Raw genomic sequence first — 24,384 nt, forward strand, 5'->3', positions numbered from 1 at the left:
CAAGCCCTCTATGGTTCCTTTCGAATCCCCCACTTTTCCTGAGAGATTACATATCAGTAGGTGGCAGCATAGAGATCATGAGAGATGACTGCTCTGAGATTGTCGCAGCTGGACCCCTCGGTTGAAGGGGACCCGGCAAAGGCTACCAACCAGCAAACAATCTTACCAAAGACAGTATATCTAGTCACCCAAATTAGTGTTCTAACCCAGACAGTACAGTGAAAAGGACTGAATTAGTTTATTTAATTTCATCTGATTGGTATAGTAGGCTTGATCGTATGCTATCCTTTAAGGAATTAAACTGGTAACGTCAGTCAGCCTACAAAACTTCAACACCAAATGTAACAATTTAATATGGGGTTTGACAGACGGTGTAAGAATATACCTGAAGTTCCGATTTCCATTCATGAGGTCTCTGTCCGGATACTCCCCGGCTCCCAATGGTCAAATATCGGCGCAGCTCCTGTTCGTACGACGCTATTTATTCAGCGCTGTAGCTCTAGTGTTGGAGATTTTTCACCCGAAGACTCTCAAGCCGACACCCCGGCTTCTGTCGCTGATGTGGACACGGGCCGCTTGCGGTGTCCACCCAGAGGTCCTCCCAAATTGCCCCAGTTGTTGTCAACCCGCCCAAGTTAAACGACGTATCCCATTATGTTCGTTGGAGTATTAATTGTTCCCAATAGACAAATCTATTTATTTTCAAAGACAAGTCTCTGAAAATATTTCACGGAGACTCGACAGACGGCGCCTATTTCTGAACTGTTTTAATGCTACCTCAGTCGTTCGGAGTTTCGCCTCGTCATCAGTTGCCAGGATAATAACAATTACTTGAAGTTTGTTCTTCGAACGATTAAACGTGAACACTTTGCCGCTCTTTTGGTGTTGTTCTGCCGGCAAATTTGTGTTTCACACCCCGGTACGTTCTCGGTACTACCGCTGTGAAGCAGACAAGAATAATTAAGTACTTTCCGGGTCACAGTTTTTGGAATCCTTCAGAATAAGAGTCCTATCTATACTTAGAAAATTAACAATAAAAAAATATATATATACAAAAATATATATAACTAGGCAAGTCAGTTAAGAACAAATTATTATCATGGCCGTTTGTGATACAGCCTGGAATTCAACCAGTGTCTGTAGTGATGCCTCTAGCACTGAGATGCAGTGCCTTAGACTGCTGCGCCACTCAGGAGCCCCTTCACAAATCAGACCGTTGAATAAACTTTTGAATGTACTTTACATGTTGTCTGTGGATTTTGTCATTATGTAGTAGGTAATATGAGACAAAATATCCTCAGGGAAGTGTTATTACAGGCTGACTACACCACTCGCGTCGTGTGCGCGAGCGTTGCAAAATAAATTTAGAAATCTATATTATTCAATTATTGCGCCAACGAGCGTCTGCGTTGCCAAGGCCTAAAATCGAAGTCAGTTCTATTTCTGACGCAGATCGCGCTGCAAGTCCTGCCTCTCCCATCTCCTCATTGGTTTATAGAAGCAGGTACCCACGTGCCATCTCCTCATTGGTTTACCCACATGGGTGACTGAAGACAAACGAGATCAGTGGCGGTAATGCACCTAATTTATGAAAGTTGCCAATCGCAATCTAAAGTCAAGAGAACAAAAAGCCTGGAAGGATGAGAGATGACTAGAAACGATTCGGTTGACCGTTTTATGTGTGGATTAATTGGTGGAGTAGAGGACCTTGTGCATTTCAGGTAAAATAACAACTCAATGTTTATATCCCAGGACAAATTAGCTAGCAAGTCCGGATAACCTGGGGTTTTTTGTTCTTTATTTTGGTTAGGCCAGGGTGTTACATTGGGTGGGCGTTCTCTTTTCTTTTTCTAGGTTTTTTATATTTCTTTGTTTTGGGCCATGTGTGGCTCCCAATCAGGCACAGCTGAAGTTCGTTGTTGTTGATTGGGAGTCACACATAAGGAGCATGTTTTTCCTTTGGGTTTTGTGGGTAATTGTATTTTGTTAGTGTGTTTTCCTAACAGAACTGTTTGCTGTCGTTTCTTGTTTTTTTGTATAGTGTTCACGTTGTTCTATTAAAATTCTAATGATGAACACATCCTCCGCTGCGTATTGGTCCACCTTTTCCGACGATGACTTCTCTGTTTCATCTGACGATGAAGACAGCCGTTACAATACCGCAGGCTTTTAATTTTAAAATCCTTTTACATTCAGCTTGTGTCATGTTAATTTAGCTTTTTGCGACCCACGGAACCAATTTTGCAGAAGACCAAAACATCCAAAAACATCCAAAAATCCTCAAAAATCGCTGCAAGAAGCGGCACCGCACTGTCGACAGCTCGGTGCTTATTATCGGATGTATTAGGTTACGAAATCATTATATATTTTTTTATATAATGTTAATGCTATGTTAGAAAAAGACTCCACTGAACAATTCAGAACATAAAGAATCATATTTGTCTTCGTAAAATGCATGGGTAAATCCGTTTGAATTCAATGACTTTTTGACAGCACCCCTTTTGATTTGAACGAAACCTTCCGTACATATTTGCCCATTGCAGAAGTGCTCAGAAAGTGACTTTTTGGACCTGAATGGCAAACATTCAAGAGATAAAGGTGCTCAAAGTTGACCTATTTTGCATACCACGCCATTCTATGAGACATCCCACTAATTTCCCCCTAACTTCAGACGCCCTCTATAGTGGTTGGAGGACTGAATCAGTTTGAGCTCAACATTTTAATGGACTGGAATATAACAGTACATATTCAGATGGAGTTATCTTTCTAAAATGTGTATAGTATGCCAAGTTATTTAGCTACATGAATTTCCCACAACAGTATAGAGAAAGTCAAAAGGAAGCAGTGGAGTGAGGTGGACATGTTCCAAGCCATGGAGGAGTGCAGGGCAGGGATGGCTATCTGCCGGGCTGCCAAGGTTGGTCATCTTTTGTTTTTAGGAGATTACCACATGTATGTGAATTTCATCTGCTAATAACAGTTTTCTTTTCTTATCAATCAAGGTGCATGGTGTACCTCGGCAGAACCTGGCGGAAGGGCTGGGCGGCCGGGTGACCATGGTTGTTGCAGTGGACCGCCCACATTGCTTGCACCAGAGGATTACGATTATCTGGTGCAGTACTGTATCTACTGTGCCAGCTATTGGTTCAGCTTCACCAGACAGAGGCTGATGAAATACGCCGACAAACTATGCAAGTATTTGGTGTTTTATGTGTTCATGTATGTAGAATGCTGGGCTGACTGTTCTTAATGTATGTGATGCCAAAATAAACATCATCCTGGATGGACAATTTATATTCTATTCTAGGTTTCGGCACCCAAGGGAGACAATCACACCATTGGGGAAGAGGTGACGGGAAATGTTCAGGAGGAGGCCAGGCACCCTGGACGGGGGGAGCTGAGCGTGCCATCCGTCTGACTATGGACACCTTCTTCACTTCTTATGAGAAGCAATTGGAGGAGAGCGGGTTGAGGGAGAAACCCAGACAAATCTATAACTGCGATGAGTCTGGGTTTTGTAGCGGCCAGAGCAGACACAGGTGCCAGAGCAGGTACAAGGGCGCAAAACACGTGAACCCGCAGGCTCCAGGGGCCAAGGAGCATATCACAGTGCTTTAACACAGCTGGGGAGGACCTCCCCCTATTTATCATCTACCCCAAGTGTTTCCCCGGTGGCCACTACACACTGGGAGGCCCCCCCCCCCCCCCCCCCAAGCCTTGTATGGACAGTCAAACAGTGGCTACATCGACGGGGACCTGTTCTGGAACTTGTTTCAGCACTTTATCAAGCATGCTGTTGGGTTGTAATTTGAAATACTTGCTACACCTTAAGTTAATGGTTATATGTTGGAGGAATGTATATGGTCGGGTCAATGGAGGTGGATATGAACCAGGGCTTGGAGAGTTACTAAGTAAGGGAAAAGGCAATCACATGGTCACTGATGAGGATGGATAGCTGTGGATTAGTGAGGAATGGGGGCCGAGGTTAGGTCAGGTCACATGAAGGGAGAAGGAACAGTTTATTACCCACATCACTTAACGTCCTGCCTAGCAACAAAGATGTAGTGTTTAGAGAAAAGGAGGAGACTCCGCCTAAAAGGGGGAGGGGGGTATAAACACTTTTGCTGATGGAAACATGTATTTTTTTATGCAGCTGTGTGACCCGGAGGGTGAATAAACTTGCTTTGAGCTTTACTAGTCATCCGTGAGATTTGCTCTGTTTATTTAGAACCTATAGGATGTTAAACGGGTGTCCTGACTCTCTGAGATCATGGCACTTATCGTAAGAGTAGGGGTGTTAACCCCGGTGTCCTGGCTAAATTCCAAATCTGGTCCTCAAACCATCACGGTCACCTAATAATCCCCAGTTTACAATTGGCTCATTCATCCCCCTCCTCTCCCTTGTAACTATTCCCCAGGTCATTGCTGTAAATGAGAACGTGTTCTCAGTCAACTTACCTGGTAAAATAACAGATAAATTAAAAAAATAGGGTTCACCCCAATTTACAGTCGAACGAGAGTCCAAAACAGTGAAAAAGGAGCAGGCACCAAAAATCAAGGTAGGCACATTTACCACTCATTCTGACATGTTGGGGAGATGAGAGTCGTAGGCTGAACCAATTATAGGATACGGACCTGGAAAGCCTAAATTTATTCAGTAACCCCATTGTATTACGACCGGTTGTAGATTAATGCTATATGGTAAATCCTGGAAGGTAAACCCGAGCAAGCTGGAACCTGCAGAGGGTAAGTCCTAGGGGTTAAATCCTGAGTGGTTTGGTTCCTGTGTGGCCCGTGTGGCTCAGTTGGTAGAGCATGGTGTTTGCAATGCCAGGGTTGTGGGTTTGATTCCCATGGGGGACCAGTACGGAGAAAAAATGTATGAAATGTATGCATTCACTACTGTAAGTCGCTCTGGATAAGAGCGTCTGCTAAATGACTAAAATGTAAATGTAAAAAATGTTCCTACGAGTACCATAAAGAGTAGGGTAAGTCCTGGAAGGTAAGCCTGAGCAGGCTGGTACCTGCAAGGGGTAAATCTCGAGTTAGCTTGGTTCCCTACTAGACCTGTGTGTGTGTGTGTGTGTGTGTGTGTGTGTGTGTGTGTGTGTGTGTGTGTGTGTGTGTGTGTGTGTGTGTGTGTGTGTGTGTGTGTGTGTGTGTGTGTGTGTGTGTGTGTGTGTGTGTGTGTGTGTGTGTGTAAATTGTCATGCTTAGGTAGGTTGTAGAGAATAAGTCCATGGTGATAAAAGGTTGCATATAAATTCTGGAGGAGAGCCACATTCATGGTTAGAAAGCAAGAAGATATTCAAATGTTGTTTGAAAGTGATTTATATGGATTAACACTAGCAATAAAGAGAGAGATTGGTTTATGCCCTATTGGGACGGGGAACACTGACAGATTATGTGGAAATAGGAAACGACTGTGAATAATTTCGGAAATGTGTGTTGTTAACAACAGTGATATTTGAGGCGTAACACTGGTATAAGACATTAGGTCACCCGTAATAGTAAATTGGCAGACTTTTCAGTACTGGTTCTAATAAAAGGTATTAGGCGCTGTGACCAATTAATAGGCACAAATACCATAACTACTCCCCGGAGAAGTGCGTATCGCTACCTTTGAAAATAGTTAAGAATCCTTGCAAGCTTGGGGGGGAATTAGAGTTAATATTGTGAGTAATTGTAGTAGAGTTTTGAAAAAGCAATTATTTCAAGTGACCGCATTTGGGTTACCAAACCTAAAATGACCTTTTAACAATTTTGAACATTAAGGCAATGGTAGGACAGTGGTCTGAGCATTATCGTGTTTTGTTTGTAATTAAAATGTTTGTGTTGCTGATTAAGTTTAGCATAGTGAATACTAACGAAATGTACACTTTCTCTTCCAGGAGTGGATGGGGTGTCATTATCTCTCTCTTTGAGGTGTTTCCTGAGACTGTCTTGGAAGAACAGTTAGTGAAATTCTGCAGTTTTATAAAGTATAAAGGTATCCGGATCCGACCGTAAAGGGAGCTCCCAGATAAGTAAGGCCTGGCCATTTGTGTGTTTTTGCTCCACGTTTTACCACACACACACACACACACACACACACACACACACACACACACACACACACACACACACACACACACACACACACACACACACACACACACACACACACACACACACACACACACACACACACACACACACACACAACAACAACGGTTATGAATATTTGTTAGTGGCGTTAATACCATGTTTGATTTATTGTGTGGGGTCTTTTGAATTTGGTTGTAAATTGGGAATGCAGAATGATGGAAATGTTTGAAATGGTTTCTAAACCAAGGGAAAGAAAATACTTAATGGTGTTGGATGACCTTTGTCCTAACTTTCTGGTGAGGCCTGATCAACCTCACTAGAAAGGATAGAGATGTTGGGTGAGATTTAAGTATAATATCAAGAAGTGTATAGCTGTTTATGTTTTGGTTTTTAACTTTGTTTCGATACAAATCTCACCAGATTATGGTCGGGGTTTCTCCCTAAGGGTTAGCTCTCCAAATCCCTGACCTGGTAACTCTGCAGTGAGATCGCCAGTATGATAAGGGTGTATAAGCCAATTTGGAAAATGGTGTGAGCAGTGTGTTGGTATGCTCTTTAACATTTGTCTTAGAAATGTTGTATTAAGAAAATTAGGAAGGTAATAATTTGTCTTTCGGTAAATAGTTGTTTGGATTTTCTGATTCAGAAATGCCTTAAACTGTTGTTTTGGTCTATCCTCTCTCGAAGTTATGGTGATAGTGACTGCAGATGGTATCTTGATGCATGGAAGGAATAAATCGACGAGAACAGTGTGAGCTTCACCCCCCCCCCAACCGGCTGAAGAAATAGTGACAAAGGCGCTCACTACGACCTTGTCTTTCACCACTTCTACTGAGACCTAAGTCCAAGCCAGCAACCAGTACACAGCATCCATTCAAAGCTGTCAAATGCCTTTTTCTCTAATGCCTATTCTCTCAGGAGTGTGACATGAGTCCACGTGGAGTAGGCATGGAGACAGATGCCGTCCAATCTTCTTTCATGATGCTGGTATACTGGTTGAAAAATGAACAAGTTATAATGGAATGTAAACAACAGTGGCGGCTCAGGTGAGATACATTATCAAGGGCCATCCACTTTGAACATGTGACATTTGGAGGACAAACTGAAACACTATCTGAAGCAGAACATGAAGAAATACCGGAAAAAGAGTGCGGGGAAGGAGGGGGTGGTCAACTGTGCCTGTGAATTGATTTAAGGTTGCTGTAAACTGTTTATTTGGGGTATCATGTTGATTTTGGAGGTCTACACATGCTTATTGTAATTTAGATTAAAATGCATTGAGATACCGATCTGTTATTAACTGCCTTAATTTTGCTGGACCCCAGGAATACAAATACAAACATGCCACTCGCGACAGTAAAACAGGGACAAACGGGACGTAATGAGAAAAGTTTTTATCTTGTAGTAGATACTGTTTATATATTTTCCCTGTTTTGTAAATGTACATTCTAACTGTCAGTGTGTGCTAAATTGAGGGTCTCGAATTCGAGTGATCAACTCAAAGCGAAGCACTAAGGACTGTCATTCTAAAATTGGGTTGGATAATTTATCAAGTGTTTTATTATGATTCGGAAAGGAGTGAAAGAGCTGTGAGGAGAGCACAAAGTGAGGGGAGGGTGCACTGCTCAAATTTATTGAGTGTAGGGAGGGTTTTCCTCCCTTTAAACCTTATTTTATCATGTCCTCCAAGAGGGAGGTTATTACAGAACCCACTAGATGAGAGCTTGGGCTTACCATGATGGTGTATTTTGAGAGCAGTCATTTTACAATGTCATCAGAATCCTAATCAGTGCCGATTTTAGAATGTAAATCTTGGTGGGGCAAACTCCCCCAAAAATGTTTAGATGCATGCCAGCAAAGACACTACACAACACTAAACAATACATTAATTACACTATAACGTCGACAAGTGGTGCCCACAAACTGTTAGGTCCTACATAGCTCTGCTGTTGGGACAGCTTTTTCTTTCCAGCACAATGGAGTGAATCCTCACCATCGCTTACACCTGGCTATCAGCGGAGCCTTGTCTGGCAGCGAAACAATTAATTCTGCCTCGTTTACTGCCTTTTTAAAAAACATAGCTGATATGGCTGACAATTGACATGTACAAATTATGGCATAAGGGAACGATGATTGGATAAGAGGCATTCAGTAATTTCGATTAAGACTAATGAGCGAGCGACGATGGACATAGTCAATATAACTATGTGTTCAGCACTTTTGAAATGTACAGCGACAGAATGCAGAACATGGACTGCTCTTACAGTAAGTCAGAACCGTAGGATAAATAAAGGGGGCATATAAGCAGACAATGAAACCTCTTACAATATTAGATGATGACATTTCTCAAAAACAGGTTATAAAAAAAACAGTAACGTTAGGCAAAATTAAGAGGTGAAAATAGACCAAATTATTAAGGTGAGGCACATGGGCTACTAACAGCTTACTACATAACATACTTAGTATTACTTTCTTAGCTGCAGTATGCATATCTCCCTTTCATATTATATAATTTATGCAGCAGCATACAATACATTTTTGGGCTCACCTTGGCTTGTGATGTGCCCACTTAAACATGAAGGTGGCTCAGCGGTTTTGTCATCAAACTTTGTCACCAAAGTCTGGCAATCTCTGGATTAATGGTGGGAACTCAGGAAAAAAAACACACAGCCACTCAATAGAATAGCAGGCTATTGGTTGCATTGCACTGCTTGCAGTTAGCCACTGATTTGTTCCAAATTACTAATTTTACTTTGCAACTCTGCCTAGAAGGCCAGCATCCCGGAGTCGTCTCTTCACTGTTGACGTTGAGACTGGTGTTTTGCAGGTACTATTTAATGAAGCTGCCAGTTGAGGACTTGTGAGGCATCTGTTTCTCAAACTAGACACTCTAATGTACTTGCCCTCTTGCTCAGTTGTGCACCGGGGCCTCACACTCCTCTTTCTATTCAGGTTAGAGCCAGTTTGCGCTGTTCTGTGAAGGGAGTAGTACACAGCGTTGTACGAGATTGTCAGTTTCTTGGCAATTTCTCGCATGGAATAGCCTTAATTTCTCAGAACAAGAATAGACTGATGAGTTTCAGATTAAAGTACTTTGTTTCTGTCCATTTTAAGCCTGTAATCGAGCCCACAAATGCTGATGTTCCAGATACTCAACTAGTCTAAAGAAGGCCAGTTGTATTGCTTCTTTAATCAGAACAACAGTTTTCAGCTGTGCTAACATATTTGCAAAAGGGCTTTATAATGATCAATAAGTCTTTTAAAATGCTTAACTTGGATTAACTAACACAACGTGCCATTGGAACGTGCCGATAATGGGCCTCTGTACGCCTATGTAGATATTCCATAAAAAATCTGCCATTTCCAGCTACAATAGTCATTTACAACATTAACAATGTCTATGCTGTATTTCTGATCAATTTGATGTTATTGTAATGGATTTTTTTTCTTCTTTTCTTTCAATAACAAGGACATTTCTAAGTGACCCCAAACTTTTGAATGGTAGTGTATTTCCAACAATCTTTCCTCTGGACAATGATCACTCTCATATTCCACAACACCTAGAAAACATATTGATTTGAACAGGGAAGCTTTAACGTTAGGATCAGTGGTGACCCGTCATTCAAGATAGGGTTTTGAGCCCCACATTTTTAGCAAAAGAAATGTGGGCCTCAAAACCCTGCCCTGAATGACGGGTTGCCAGTGATCCTAATGTTAAAGCGCAGCAATACATATGGATTGCTGGATGATACAGTACAATTAATTACGTACAAGGTTCATAGTCTGTGTCTTGCTTTGACATCCGAGGATGAGGATGAAGGGGACTGGCATGGAGACTAGCATCCCATTGGCATTGAATAGAACGGGTGGACGGTTCTTCTCCCAGTCTCACTTGTATCAAGGGTGGTGTGAAATTATTAAACATGTATTCTCTCTCTTCCCTGTTCAAATTAATATGTTTTCTAGGTGTCGTGGAACATGAGTGATCATTGTTCCAGAGGAGGGATTGTTGGAAATTGACTAATTGATTTAGAATGTTTTAGTATGTTTATAATTATAGAAGTGGATTAGCAGTAGTGACTAATGTGTTATGGGTTAGAATGATTTATGTGCAAATGTATTTGTGTCCAGAGGCAAGGTACATATGGGGCATGTGTTTGAGACAGAATGTCTGCATAAGGATGTTAATTGCAAAGGCTGGAGGACCGACATCAGTGTATTCTGTGGAGTCCCAAAAACCAAGGCGTTAGCGTTACGGGGAATTGGGAAATGACTGGAGCGGAGATCTATGTGGCTCATAAATTAAGGAAGGGAAGTACCTGCAGAGTGTTATTAAGAAACATGTGACTCAGAGTTTTGTGAGGTTGGATACTCTTCCAACGCCACTAATATCTCCCCCATTTCTAACAGCCAGCAAACACTTGACATATCTCCCAGAAGATTGGGACCGAGTGACAGTGACAGGAAAGTGTCAGAAGGGGGCTGCTTATCAACCGCTGAGACCCAAAGTTTACACTGGTGCTGTAGGTGTCTGGGAGGGCAGGCAGTGTGCCGCCGGTGATGCGTTGGGCAGACCACACCACCCTCTGGAGAGCCCTGCGGTTGCGTGCGGTGCAGTTGCCGTACCAGGAGGTGATACAGCCCGACAGGATGCTCTCAATTGTGCATATGTAGACGTTTCGGAGGTAGGGAGTATCTGAAAGATTCAGTCCTAAATCTATCGGGGAACAACAAAGGCAATAGGAGATCAGGAGCAGGAGACAATCAATGCAATAACTATTCTCACAGCAGTCGCTGTAGGGACAGTAACTGAAGGATGCTATAGTAACAGCATGGAACTGGACTATAGCGCAAATGAGGAATATTTTGAAGTATGCATCATGGGCAGTGTTAGTGGTAGCATTGTTGGGATAGCATCTTCTGAGGGCTTTGATGTTGAAATGTATAAACAGTGCTGAGTTACCACAAGAGTAGGTAAAGTTGATTAGGGCCACCGTACTCTCCTATATCGGGAGGCCATGGAAGAGGAAGGAGATGGAGAGCGAAGTGAAAATAACATGGCTTGAGAATACCCCTTGTAACCTATGGCCAGAAGGGGAAGACTGGGTAAAAGCATGAGGAATTTTTTTAGGGCCTTAATTTTGTGGAACGCAGCAGAAAATGATCCCGAAGGTATAGAGTCAGGCGAAGAGAGAGTGGGAATTGTCATGTCATCAAACTTTGTTTATTCCAAATATAATTATGTATAGCTTAACACATTAATAATAGTTATGTTGTGTGTGAGAAACAGACGCCTTACAAGTCCTCAACGGGCAGCTTCATTAAGTAAACTTTTTCAGGACCCTGTCTTTCAAAGATCATTAGTAAAAATCCAAATAACTTCACAGATCTTCATTGTCAAGGGTTTAAACACTGTTTCCCATGCTTGTTCAATGAATCATAAACAAGTAATAAACAAGTAATGAACATGCACCTGTTGAACGGTCGTTAAGACACTAACAGCTTACAGACGGTAGGCAATTAAGGTGACAGTTATGAAAACTTAGGACACTAAAGAGGCCTTTCTACTAACTCTGAAAAACACCAAAAGAAAAACGCCCAGCGTACCTGCTCATCTGTGTGAACGTGCCTTAGTCATGCTGCAAGGAGGCATGAGGACTGCAGACATCAATGGCAACAACATCGCCTATGGTCACAAACCCACCGTCGCTGGACCAGACAGGACTGGCAAAAAGTGCTCTTCACTGACGAGTCACGGTTTTGTCTTACCAGGGGTGATGGTCGGATTCGCGTTTATCGTCGAAGGAATGAGCGTTACACTGAAGCCTGTACTCTGGAGTGGGATCGATTTGGAGGTGGAGGGTCCGTCATGGTCTGGGGCGATGTGTCACAGCATCATCGGACTGAGCTTGTTGTCATTGCAGGCAATCTCAATGCTGTGCGTTACTGGGAAGACATCCTCCTCCCTCATGTGGTACCCTTCCTGCAAGCTCATCCTGACATGACCCTCCAGCATGACAATGCCACCAGCCATACTGCTCGTTCTGTGCATGATTTCCTGCAAGACAGGAATGCCAGTGTTCTGCCATGGCCAGCGAAGAGCCTGAATCTCAATCAGATTGAGCACCTCTGGGACCTATTGGATCGGAGGGTGAGGGCTAGGGCCATTCCCCCAGAAAAAAGGTTGAATAATTAAACAGTATTTCTGTATTCCAAACATTTGGAATAGTCCCTGGGAATTTAAAGAACAATCCTGTCGAAATTATTAATAATTTGTGATATAACTAAAGACGGTAGAACAACATAACTGTATCTCTGAATGAGTATAGTTCCCCGTTACTAGACGTGTCCGAAGGGCAAGAGAAGTTCATCTCATATATGTTGTGGAACATATATGATTAAATATTAAACTATTTTTGAGAAGATGTAATGTGATGTTAGCCTTCTAAATGAGAGAATTGTTTCTCATATGAAGACTTAACCAAGTTAGTGGCCACGCCCACATGGGCACAGACATTACATCGGCATCATGGAACGCCCCCCTTTTCCAGAGTGCATAAAACCCACTTCTGACAAAATGTACATTTTGTCAAGAAAATGCAGGGACTGAGTCCCCACATTGAAATGGCTACTACACTATAGACTAGAAAGCATGAGGACGGTGTTGAACCAGACGTCATGAATGATTAAGAAATCTACAAAACTAAAGACTACAAATTCACAGTCTGTAGCTGTATACAGTTGATGTCAGAAGTTTACATGCACTTAGGTTGGAGTCATTAAATCTTGTTTTTCAACCACTCCACAAATTTCTTGTTAACAAACTATAGTTTTAGCAAGTCGGTTAGGACATCTACTTTGTGCATGACACAAGTAATTTTTCCAACAATTGTTTACAAACAGATTATTTCACTTATAATTCCCTGTATCACAATTCCAGTAGGTCAGAAGTTTACAGACACTAAATTGACTGTGCCTTTAAACAATTTGGAAAATTCCAGAAAATGATGTTAGAAGCTTTAGAAGTCAATTGGAGATGTACCTGTGGATGTATTTCAAGGCCTACCGTGAAACTCAGTGCCGCTTTGCTTGACATCATGGGAAAATCAAAAGAAATCAGCCAAGACTTCAGAAAAAAAATTGCAGACCTCCACAAGTCTGGTTCATCCTTGGGAGCAATTTCCAAATGCCTGAAGGTACCACGTTCATCTGTACAAGCAATAGCACGCAAGTATAAACACCATGGGACCACGCAGCCATCATACCGCTCAGGAAGGAGACGCGTTCCGTCTCCTAGAGATAAACGTATTTTGGTGCCAAAAGTGCAAATCAATCCCAGAAAAACAGCAAAGGACCTTGTGAAGATGCTGGAGAAAACAGGTACAACAGTATTGAAAAAGCCAAATCTTGACCCAGAAATTATAAAAAACTATCGGCCTATATCGAATCTTCCATTCCTCTCAATTTTTTGGGGAAAAAGCTGTTGCGCAGCAACTCACTGCCTTCCTGAAGACAAACAATGTATACGAAACGCTTCAGTCTGGTTTTAGACCCCATCATAACACTGAGACTGCACTTGTGACGGTGGTAAATGAACTTTTAATGACGTCAGACCGAGGCTCTGCATCTGTCCTCGTGCTCCTAGATCTTAGTGCTGCTTTTGATACCATCGATCACCACATTCTTTTGGAGAGATTGGAAAACTAAATTGGTCTACATGGACAAGTTCTGGCCTGGTTTAGATCTTATCTGTCGGAAAGATGTCAGTTTGTCTCTGTGGATGGTTTGTCCTCTGAAAAATCAACTGTAAATTTCGGTGTTCCTCAAGGTTCCGTTTTAGGACAACTATTGTTTTCACTATATATTTCACCTCTTGGGGATGTCATTCGAAAACATAATGTTAAATTTCACTGCTATGCGGATGACACACAGCTGTACATTTCAATGAAACATGGTGAAGCCCCAAAATTGCCCTCGCTAGAAGCCTGTGTCTCAGACATAAGGAAGTGGATGGCTGCAAACTTTCTACTTTTAAACTCGGACAAAACAGAGATGCTTGTTCTAGGTCCCAAGAAACAAAGAGATCTTCTGTTGAATCTGACAATTAATCTGGATGGTTGTACAGTTGTCTCAAATAAAACTGAAGGACCTCGGCGTTACTTTGGACCCGTCCCGGTTTTCGTCGTGTTGAGGAAAGGAGGACCAAAATGCAGCGGGATTGTGGACACTCATGTTTATTACTGAAAAAAAACATGTAAGGTATCCACTTGAGAAAAAACAAAACAACAAACAATACTCACAACGGCAACAGTGTGGCAGGCTCAAACAAACGCAGTGCACACAACAATCTCCCACAAAAGACAAACACACCCTCATATATGGGACTCTCAATCAAAGGCAAATAGACAACACCTGCCTTCAATTGAGAGTCCCAACCCCAATGAACCCAAACATAGAAACAGACACGCTAGACTCAACATAGAATACATGAAAATCAAACAGTGCCCAAAAACCCCGGAATACCTAAATCAACTGCCCTACAACAAACACACCACCCCTAACCACATAAAACAAATACCCTCTGCCACGTCCTGACCAAACTACAATACCAATTAACCCTTAGACTGGCCAGGACGTGACAGGACCCTGATCTCTCTTTTGAAGAACATATCAAGACTGTTTCAAGGACAGCTTTTTTCCATCTATGTAACATTGCAAAAATCTGAAACTTTCTGTCCAAAAATGACGCAGAAAAATGTATCCATGCCTTTGTTACTTCTAGGTTGGACTACTGCAATGCTCTACTTTCCGGCTACCCAGATAAAGCACTAAATAAACTTCAGTTAGTGCTAAATACGGCTGCTAGAATCATCACTAGAACCAAAAAATGTGATCATATTACTCCAGTGCTAGCCTCCCTACACTGGCTTCCTGTTAAGGCAAGGGCTGATTTCAAGGTTTTACTGCGCATCGATTTTTTTCTTGCTAAGACGGCCGCAGTGCTTGCAGAAGTGTCCAAAGGGCAAGAGAAGTTCATCTCAACTACCGTATTGCACGACTGCAAGGAGGAGGGAAGTTGCTTATTCACAGAGACAGCTGGCTTGAAATCATGAAAAGAATGGTCAAATCAGGTTGGCTGATGGAATGTGTCGCGATATCGTAATATCTCCTTGGATCGGATTCTGCACCATGAGGTTTCTAAACGTCTTTGTCCCAAGGGGTGCTTTCGACAGAAACCCCTTGTGAATGACTGCGTTGCAGCTAGCGTTAGGGGAAGACAGTGTAGTCAGTGGAGAAGGCACTGTGGCCTGTGACCATACCTGGTTGGTTTTCCAAACCATCAATGGGAGTAACCGATCCATCAAGTCTGCTCCAAGTAGCAGGGGTACAGTTTCGAGGCTGGTAATATACACAGAGTGAACGAGCGATACGTCCTGGAAGTGTAGTTTCGGAGCGAGAGATTCAGTGATGAGATTTCCTCCGCTTGCTTAGAAATCAATATTTCCATCTTCATCAACTGAGTTTTCTCATCATTCATTTGGTCAGCGATTTCAATAAGTTCTGCTGATTTGTCATCCAAATTAGTCATCGTGTTCACTAACTGATTGTCTTTGGTCAGCAACGTTTTGAGTAGAACTGTGTTACTTTGAGTAACGTTCAACAAAACTGCATGCATGTTATCAAGTTGAGCGCTCCTGTTTGTAGATAATTCGTCAGACTTATCTAGTTTGGCATGGACATCATCGTATTTAGTTTTGGCTAGATCGAGTTGTTCCTGTAGAAGGCAATTTAGTTCCTGTAGAAGGCGATTTTGTTGAAGAGTTTGTGGTTGTTCATCGTCATACATTTTTGCAATTACATTTAATTGTTCCGTTTTCAAACGCAGTTCCATAGCTAGCAGAATTTTTCCCTTTCCTGCAGTTGTCATTGGTTTCCCGGTTCTCTCCACCTGTCTCCTTATGTCTACCGTTACCTGCTCGTGCTTCAATTGTGCACTGCGGTATTGGACCGATGCCAATCTTGGATGGCAAGACATCAGGGCTAGACTGGAGAGAACCTTTACGAGGCCTGCGCCCGATTGTTGACTTTGGAAAGCGTTGTTGTCTGCTGTTTTTCCGCTAATGGCATAATTAAGGTTGGTATTGCTGTTGAGGTCCGAGATCAATCCATTTATGGGTCGAGGTTCACTAATTAGCGGGCAAGTAGGGACTACACTCTCTGATAGCTTGAACATTATTAGAACATTTGAAAGGAAAATGTTTTTTTCCTAATTTTCTAAAGTTTGGTTTTGGAATATGTTGGGAGCTGCAAAGACGATTTTAATCTATTTATAGACGTTAATGAACCATCAGCACTGTACCAGTACTGTGGGAGTTGGACGTGAATGAATTTGCAAAAGCAAATTGAATTAATCAATGATAAGGATTCATCATACCTGAATAGGCTATCTGGGAATTCAAATCAAATCAAAGTTTATTTGTCACGTGCGCTGAATACAACAGGTGTAGACCTTACAGGCTCTAACCAATAGTGCAAAAAAGGTATTAGGTGAACAATAGGTAGGTAAAGAAATAAAACAACAGTAAAAAGACAGGCTATATACAGTAGCGAGGCGATAAAAGTAGTGAGGCTACATACAGACACCGGTTAGTCAGGCTGATTGAGGTAGTATGTATATGTAGATATGGTTAAAGTGACTGTGCATATATGATGAACAGAGAGTAGCAGTAGTGTAAAAGAGGGGTTGGCGGGTGGTGGGTGGGAAACAATGCAGATAGCCCGGTTACTAACTATGCGGGAGAACTGGTTGGTTGCCCAATTGAGGTAGTATGTGCAGGAATGTATAGTTAAAGTGACTATGCATATATGATAAGCAGAGAGTAGCAGCAGCGTAAAAAGAGGGGTTGGGGGGGCACACCATGCAAATAGTCCAGGAAGCAATTTGATTACCTGTTCAGGAGTCTTATGGCTTGGGGTAAAAACTGTTGAGAAGCCTTTTTGTCCTAGACTTGGCACTCCGGTACCGCTTGCCATGCGGTAGTAGAGAGAACAGTCTATGACTGGGGTGGCTGGGGTCTTTGACAATATTTAGGGCCTTCCTCTGACACCGCCTGGTGTAGAGGTCCTGGATGGCAGGCAGCTTAGCCCCAGTGATGTACTGGGCAGTACGCACTACCCTCTGTAGTGCCTTGCGGTCAGAGGCCGAGCAGTTGCCATACCAGGCAGTGATGCAACCAGTCAGGATGCTCTCGATGTTGCAGCTGTAGAACCTTTTGAGGATCTCAGGACCCATGACAATTCTTTTTAGTTTCCTGAGGGGGAATAGGCTTTGTCGTGCCCTCTTCACGACTGTCTTGGTGTGTTTGGACCATTCTAGTTTGTTGTTGATGTGGACACCAAGGAACTTGAAGCTCTCAACCTGCTCCACTACAGCCCCGTCGATGAGAATGGGGGTGTGCTCGGTCCTCCTTTTCCTGTAGTCCAGAATAATCTCCCTAGTCTTGGTTACGTTGAGGGATAGGTTGTTATTCTGGCACCAACCGGCCAGGTCTCTGACTTCCTCCCTATAGGCTGTCTCGTCGTTGTCGGTGATCAGGCCTACTACTGTTGTGTCATCTGCAAACTTAATGATGGTGTTGGAGTTGTGCCTGGCCATGCAGTCGTGGGTGAACAGGGAGTACAGGAGGGGACTGAGCACGCACCCCTGGGGAGCTCCAGTGTTGAGGATCAACGTGGCAGATGTGTTACTACCTACCCTCACCACCTGGGGGAGGGTCAGGAAGTCCAGGATCCAGTTGCAGAGGGAGGTGTTTAGTCCCAGGATCCTTAGCTTAGTGATGAGCTTTGAGGGTGCTATGGTGTTGAACTCTGAGCTGTAGTCAATGAATAGCATTCTCACGTAAGTGTTCCTTTTGTCCAGGTGGGAAAGGGTAGTGTGGAGTGCAATAGCGATTGCATCATCTGTGGATCTGTGGGCAGTATGCAAATTGGAGTGGGTCTAGGGTTTCTGGGATAATGGTGTTGATGTGAGCCATTACCAACCTTTCAAAGCACTTCATAGCTACAGACGTGAGTGCTACGGGTCTGTAGTCATTTAGGCAGGTTGCCTTTGTGTTCTTGGGCACAGGGACTACGGTGGTCTGCTTGAAACATGTTAGTATTATAGACTCAATCTTGTTGAAGAGTGCCAAGAGTGTGCAAAGCTGTCATCATGGCAAAGGGTGGCTACTTTGAAGAATATCAAATATTAAATATATTTTGATTTGTTGGACACTTTTTGGTTTACTACATGATTCCATATGTGTTATTTCATAGTTTTGATGTCTTCACTATTATTCTACAATGTAGAAAATAGTAAAAATACAGAAAAATCCTCGAATGAGTAGATGTAAGTATTCAGATCCTTTGCTATGGGACAAAACATTTAGCTCAGGTATATCCTGTTTCCATTGATCATCCTTGAGGTCTTTCTACAACTTCATTGAAGTCCACCTGTGGTAAATTCAACTGATTGGACATGGTTTAGAAAGGCACACACCTGTCTATATAAGGTCCCACAGTTGACAATGCATGTCAGTGCAAAAACCAAACAATGAGGTCGAAGGAATTGTCTGTAGAGCTCTGAGACAGGGTCAGATCTGGGGATATGTACCAAAACATTGCTGCAGCATTGAAGGTCTCCCCTCCATAATTCTTAAATGGAAGAAGTTTGGAGCCACCAAGGCCGTCCTAGAGCTGGGCGCCCGGCCAAAATGAGTAATCGGAGGAGAAGGGCCTTGGTCAGGGAGCTCTGACAGAGCTCCAGAGTTGCTCTGTTGAGATCGGAGAACCTTCCAGAAGGACAACCATCTCTGCAGCACTCCACCAATCAGGCCTTTATGGTAGAGTGGCCAGACGGAAGCCACTCCTCAGTAAAAGGCACATGACAGCCCGCTTGGAGTTTGCCAAAAGGCACCTAAAGGACGCTGACCATGAGAAAAATATTTTTTGGTCTGATGAAACCCAGATTGAACTCTTTTGCCTGAATGCCAACCGTCACGTCTGGAAGAAACCAGGCTCAGCTCATCATCTGACCAATACCATCACGACGGTAAAGCATGTAGGTGGCAGCATCATGCTGTGGGGATGTTTTTCAGCGGCAGGGACTGGGAGACTAGTCAGGATCGAGGGATAAATTCTTGATGAAAACCTGTTCCAGAGCACTCAGGACCTCAGACTGGGGCAAAGGTTCACCTTCCAACAGGTCAACGATGTCAAGCACATAGCCAAGACAACACAGGAATGCTTTCGGGACAAGTCTCGGAATGTCCTGGAGTGGCCCAGCCAGAGCCCGGACTTGAATCCGATCGAACATCTGGAGAGACCTGCAAATAGCTGTGTGGCGACGCTCCCCAACCTGACAGAGCTTGAGAGGATATGCAGAGGAAAATGGGAGAAACTCCCCAAATACAGGTGTGCCAAGCTTGTATCATCATATTGTAGCTTCAACAAAGTACTGAGTAAAGTGTCTGAATACGTACATAAATGTGATTTGTTTTTATTTTTAATAAATGTTCTAACATTTCTAAAAATCTGTTTTTGATTTGTCATTATAGGATATTGTGTGTAGATTGATGAGGGTTAAACACTATTTAATGCATTTTAGATTAAGCCTGTAACGTAACAAAATGTGGAAAAAGTGAAGGGGTCTGAATACTCTCCGAATGTGCTGTATGTCTTAATCTTTCCAAAATATAGACTCATAGCTTTATTTAACACCTAATTTGATCCTTTGAACTTCACGTTAGTGTTCATGGGGCTTTTCACATGGAAATGCCCTACTGTTGATATTATTCAAAAATAAATCTACACCCTTACGAAAAAAAAATATTTACCATAACAGAGACACAAAGCTAGTCATTGTGGAACACCAGGCTATTATGAATAACACCATTGTAAGTGAATGATTGTTGCAGCCCCTCACCATCTGTGAATATGTCTCACCTGAACATTATTCTGCTTAGATTAGTGTAATACAAAAGGCGAACAAACTGATACAAGATACAGGTGGCCAATACACTTTATTAGTGAATAAATAGTGGCTACAAGTCTCTCAAACAAACTGAAAAAAACACACACAAAGCGATTAAGACATCATTTCAATCAATATAATTGCAATAGGCCTAACATTTCTAAATCTGCAATATAAATTTAGATTATTTTCTCACATTAAGGGCTGAGGTGGTGTGGTCACAAAAAGGACAGTCTGAAACCATGCATAAACTTGCTTGTTTGGTATCATTCAATGGACTTAAATATAGTGAGTGTGGTTAAACTTTCTGTTACTATCGGTCAACATTGGATCTAAGTGAGTTGTTTAAGGGATTGGTTTTGTCAGGTAAACTGAGTCCATGGATTTGGACGGCAAGGTCACATGTCCAATTATTCTTATTTGGTGTTGGTCTCATGATGATCTCCATATTTTAAGATGGAGTTGCATACAGTGCAGTCCCCTTTATAAAACCTAACCTACAATTAAACACATACGGAAGAATTCAGTAAATTGTGCAATTCCCAAAGCCTTATTTGGAGAGCACAAGGGTGACGACCTGGATTGTTTTGTTTGGTATACAGGACTATGATTAAACAACTGAACAGAACAAAAAACAAGTCTGATGTCTGCAGTTTGATCTTTGGCAACTGGGGTCAGAACCTGGACCCAGGGTTAGGGGTCAAAAGAGGTCAGTTTGTGGAAGGGCTACTTGTGGGTACCCCGACCCTGTCCGTCTTGTGGGGGAGGTGGTGGTGGGAGCTCAGAGATGCCCTCCTGTGTGGCAGGGGAGTCAGCCAGCAGGAAGGAGTCATTGGAATGGGTACTGAGGCGCAGCGGAGCCAGGCGGCGGAGGTTGCTCGGTGTCCAGGGCAGTCTCAGCTGAGCCCTCTGAGAAGGGACCACGGTGCTGCTGTCCACCCCGGCTTCAGCCAGCCATGAAGGAATCTGCTGCATTGGTGGCATGGGGTCCATGGTGTCCATCTCCGCCATGAAAGCTGGGTTGACGATTCCAGCTAGACCAGGAGAGAGATTTAAAATAATTGGAAATTATTTCATCGATTGAAAGGTCTCTTAAGAGGTGAGCTTATTGTTGTTTAGTGACTGAAGTGTTTTAGTGTCTGATTTAGACATGTTTAACTTGGTTGATTTAATTCATTTTGAGTTGATGTGAAGAAGACTCTCTTACCTCCTCTATAGGCTGTCATGGGGAATGAACCGCCAGCAGCCTCGCAACCAGAGGCACTGTCTCCTTCAGAAAACTCTAAATCTGGAGGCAGATAGAAACAGTCAATCAGAAAACAATTAAATTATGTTGTTTACTTATGCACAGGTATCTAAACCAAAATGGCAGAAAGCAAATGTAAGCAGCCTTGTCCTCTTCCTATGTGTCACAAATGTTTTATGTCATTGGTGTTACTGGCTTGAAAATCACTCCAAAGAGACTGTATACAAGGACATTGAGCATTCCCTCCAGTGGCAAACTTATCAGGGGAGGGGCTTATATTAAAGAAAAGTATTAGCTAATCACACCCATTTAATATGTTATAAAATTGAGGATTCCATTGATACATTTAACCATTGTGAAATGTCTAGCTAGTTAGCTAGTGGCGTTTCAATTGGTGACGTCACTCGAGACAAAGTAGTTATTTCCCTTGCTTGGCTCGAGCCCAGGTTGGGGCAAGAGAGGGACGGAAGCAATAATTTTACATAAATACAAAGTGTCATTGGTGTTACTCAATTTAAAATAAGGGAAATTACATTGTATGCAAAATGGTTAATCATTTCATTTTAGTAAATTATTACTTGAGAATATGTGCCATCCATTTATGAAAACCCTCAAATACCTAAAACATGTCATTGGTGTTACTACTCCTACTGGTGGCAAAATGATATCATAATGGTACAAATTATTAAAAGGCATTAAGCTGCCGTATTAGTTGATTAGAATAGGTACCCCCCCCAAAAAATCTACAAAAACACCACCGTAGTTTAAGAATGACCCTTGACCTCAACCTTCTCATATAATGCAAAAGAGAAGTGAACAGAAAAGAGCAAAGAAGTACCTTCATCCCCATAAGCATTGCTTTTACTGTTATCCGTGGATTTTCCATTTGGCATCTAAAAATGACAAAGTCAAATACACAACATACATATTATCACATTGCCTCCAAGAGGATGGTTATGAAGACAAGGGGGAAGGAGGGAAAAGTGGTCTTCCCTGACCTTTTGTGGCTGGTCTTTCTTTAAATGCTTGCTTATCTTCTTGGGTGGAGCGACACCCATTTTGGCTGACTTGAAGGACTCTAGACGGCTCCTCATGGTTCTCTGGAAGATCTCCTGCACCTCATGCTCGTCCTCGTTGACTTCGAGGTGCTTCCGACTGTACCTGTGTCTGTGCTGTTAGGTGATGGAATGAGAGCAAGAGAAGAGGGTAAAAAAGAGTGTGTTTTTTTAGCGCACCTGAGATTTTTGAGGATCTAATTGTCTTTGACTAAGCAATACCTGTTTCCTGCCTTTGTACAAGTGCTGCTGCAGCAGATGGCGTGCGTCAAAGTCTTCTGACTCCCTCATCTTCAGGTCCTGCTCATGCATGTCCAGGCAAACAGAGGGCACACTGTCCCGTCTGGAAGGGAAGAAACATACATATTCACTGTTGGTAATTTGCTGGCCACTGGAGGGCAGACTTGAAAAAGTACCAGGGCCCGGTTTCCCAAAAGCATCTTAAGTCTAAGTTCATCATTAGAACCCTCGTAGGAGCATCGTTAAATCTCCAAGCTGTTTCCAAAAAGCATTGTTTAATAAAGTTGCACTTTATTGGAGATAATATATGACAATTACTTGAAACAATTGAACATTATGAAACACCGAAGATACCAGGCCTGGACTTCATAGCAGATTTTGAAAAGGCGTTTGATAAAGTACAACTAGAATTTACATATAAATGCCTGGATTACTTTAATTTTGGTGAATCTCTTATACAATGGGTTAAAGTTATGTACAGCAACCCCAGATGTAAAACAGTAAACAATGGTTACTTCTCAGAAGTATTGAGCGTTTAAGAGGAGTAAAACTAGGCTGTCTGAGGTCTCCATATCTATTTATTATGGCCATTGAAATGCTAGCTATTAAAATTAGATCCAACAAGAACATCAAGTGGTTAGAAATCCAGGGGATAAAAACAAAAGTGTCAATGTATGCCAATGACTCTAGTTTTTCTATATCCCTGCACAGTTTCATTGAAGATCTTGATCACTTTTCTAGGCTCTCTGAATTAAAACCATATTCCGACAGTCTACCATATTACGTATTGGATCGTTTACACTACTTTGTAGTTTACCAATAAAATGGGCGATGGTGAAGTAGACATACTTGGTATTCACATCTCAAAAAATATATAAAAACATAAAATGAACTTACCACAATTAATTTCAATAGAAAGTTAGCAAAATAGATATGATTCTGCAACCATGGAGAGGTAAATACTTGTCTATTTATGGAAAAAATCACATTGATTAACTCTTTGGTCCTATCACAGTTCACTAACTTACTAATGGCACTGCCTACTCCAGATGACTCGTTTTTAAAAATCATATGAGCAAAAAGTATTTCATTTTATTTGGAATGCAGTGCCAGACAAAATGAAACGTGCCCATTGATATGTCAAAGCTTTAAACCTCTCACTAAAAGCTTCACTCATACATAAGTTATACTTAAACCCAAAATGGTTCTCCAGTAGATTATTAAAGAAAGGTTCAAAAATGGCCTTTTTTGCCTTCAAACAGATTACAACTTCTCATTTCTGACTAATTGAAAATGAAATTTTGTCTAAATATCGCACTTTCTTAAACAAGCCAAACAAAGGTGGTTACAATTTCAGTTTTATCCTCCAGAAAATATAGATCAAATATTACATCAAATGTTATGGTTATACTCAAATACACTGATTAATAAAAAAAACATTCTTTATGGAAAAAATGCTATTTTTGAAATTATATTTATTAATGGTATTATGAATAGAAAGGGAGGAGTTATGTCACATATGCAGTTATCAAAAATATATGGGAATATCTGCTCAATCCAAATTTACAACCAACTGATTGCATCACTACCACACAAATGGAGGAGGAAAGTGGAAAAGGGAAAAGGGAAAAGGTAGGGAACTTGTTTGCCTGCCATATATTAAAGATACAAATTCGCTGAAAGGAGCTGGCATAAATAGAAAAATATTCCAGTTTAATTTGAGGACAAAAAAGTTGACAGCTGCA

General features: G+C 42.0%; 2 protein-coding genes and 1 long non-coding RNA gene across 4 annotated transcripts in view; 1 reads left to right on the forward strand and 2 right to left on the reverse strand.

Annotated features, from left to right (window-relative positions):
- The window catches only part of LOC106569767 (protein argonaute-3), a 46,101-nt gene extending 45,132 nt beyond the window's left edge, over nt 1-969 (reverse strand). For both annotated transcript variants that reach the window (XM_014141361.3, XM_014141360.3), the window contains exon 1: nt 386-969. In XM_014141361.3, the coding sequence (XP_013996836.1) occupies nt 386-404 (19 nt within the window). In that variant the 5' untranslated portion in view covers nt 405-969. The remainder of the gene's footprint in view (nt 1-385) is intronic.
- A 1,719-nt stretch (nt 970-2,688) lies between these two features.
- Nucleotides 2,689-4,201, forward strand: LOC123726631 (uncharacterized). Its single transcript, XR_006758690.2, has 2 exons — nt 2,689-2,917; nt 3,003-4,201. It is a non-coding gene; the product is annotated as an uncharacterized LOC123726631 (long non-coding RNA).
- A 15,927-nt stretch (nt 4,202-20,128) lies between these two features.
- Nucleotides 20,129-24,384, reverse strand: part of LOC106569766 (sodium/hydrogen exchanger 3) — a 65,686-nt gene continuing 61,430 nt past the window's right edge. Inside the window, exons 12-16 of the mRNA XM_014141359.3 lie at nt 22,622-22,742; nt 22,343-22,516; nt 22,183-22,237; nt 21,306-21,386; nt 20,129-21,132 (exon numbers count right to left, since the gene is read on the reverse strand). Of these exons, the coding sequence (XP_013996834.1) occupies nt 20,825-21,132; nt 21,306-21,386; nt 22,183-22,237; nt 22,343-22,516; nt 22,622-22,742 (739 nt within the window). The 3' untranslated portion in view covers nt 20,129-20,824. The remainder of the gene's footprint in view (nt 21,133-21,305; nt 21,387-22,182; nt 22,238-22,342; nt 22,517-22,621; nt 22,743-24,384) is intronic.

The sequence above is a fragment of the Salmo salar genome, chromosome 14, assembly GCF_965601325.2.
Source record: "Salmo salar chromosome 14, fSalSal1, whole genome shotgun sequence".
In the NCBI taxonomy this organism is placed as follows: Eukaryota; Metazoa; Chordata; class Actinopteri; order Salmoniformes; family Salmonidae; genus Salmo; species Salmo salar.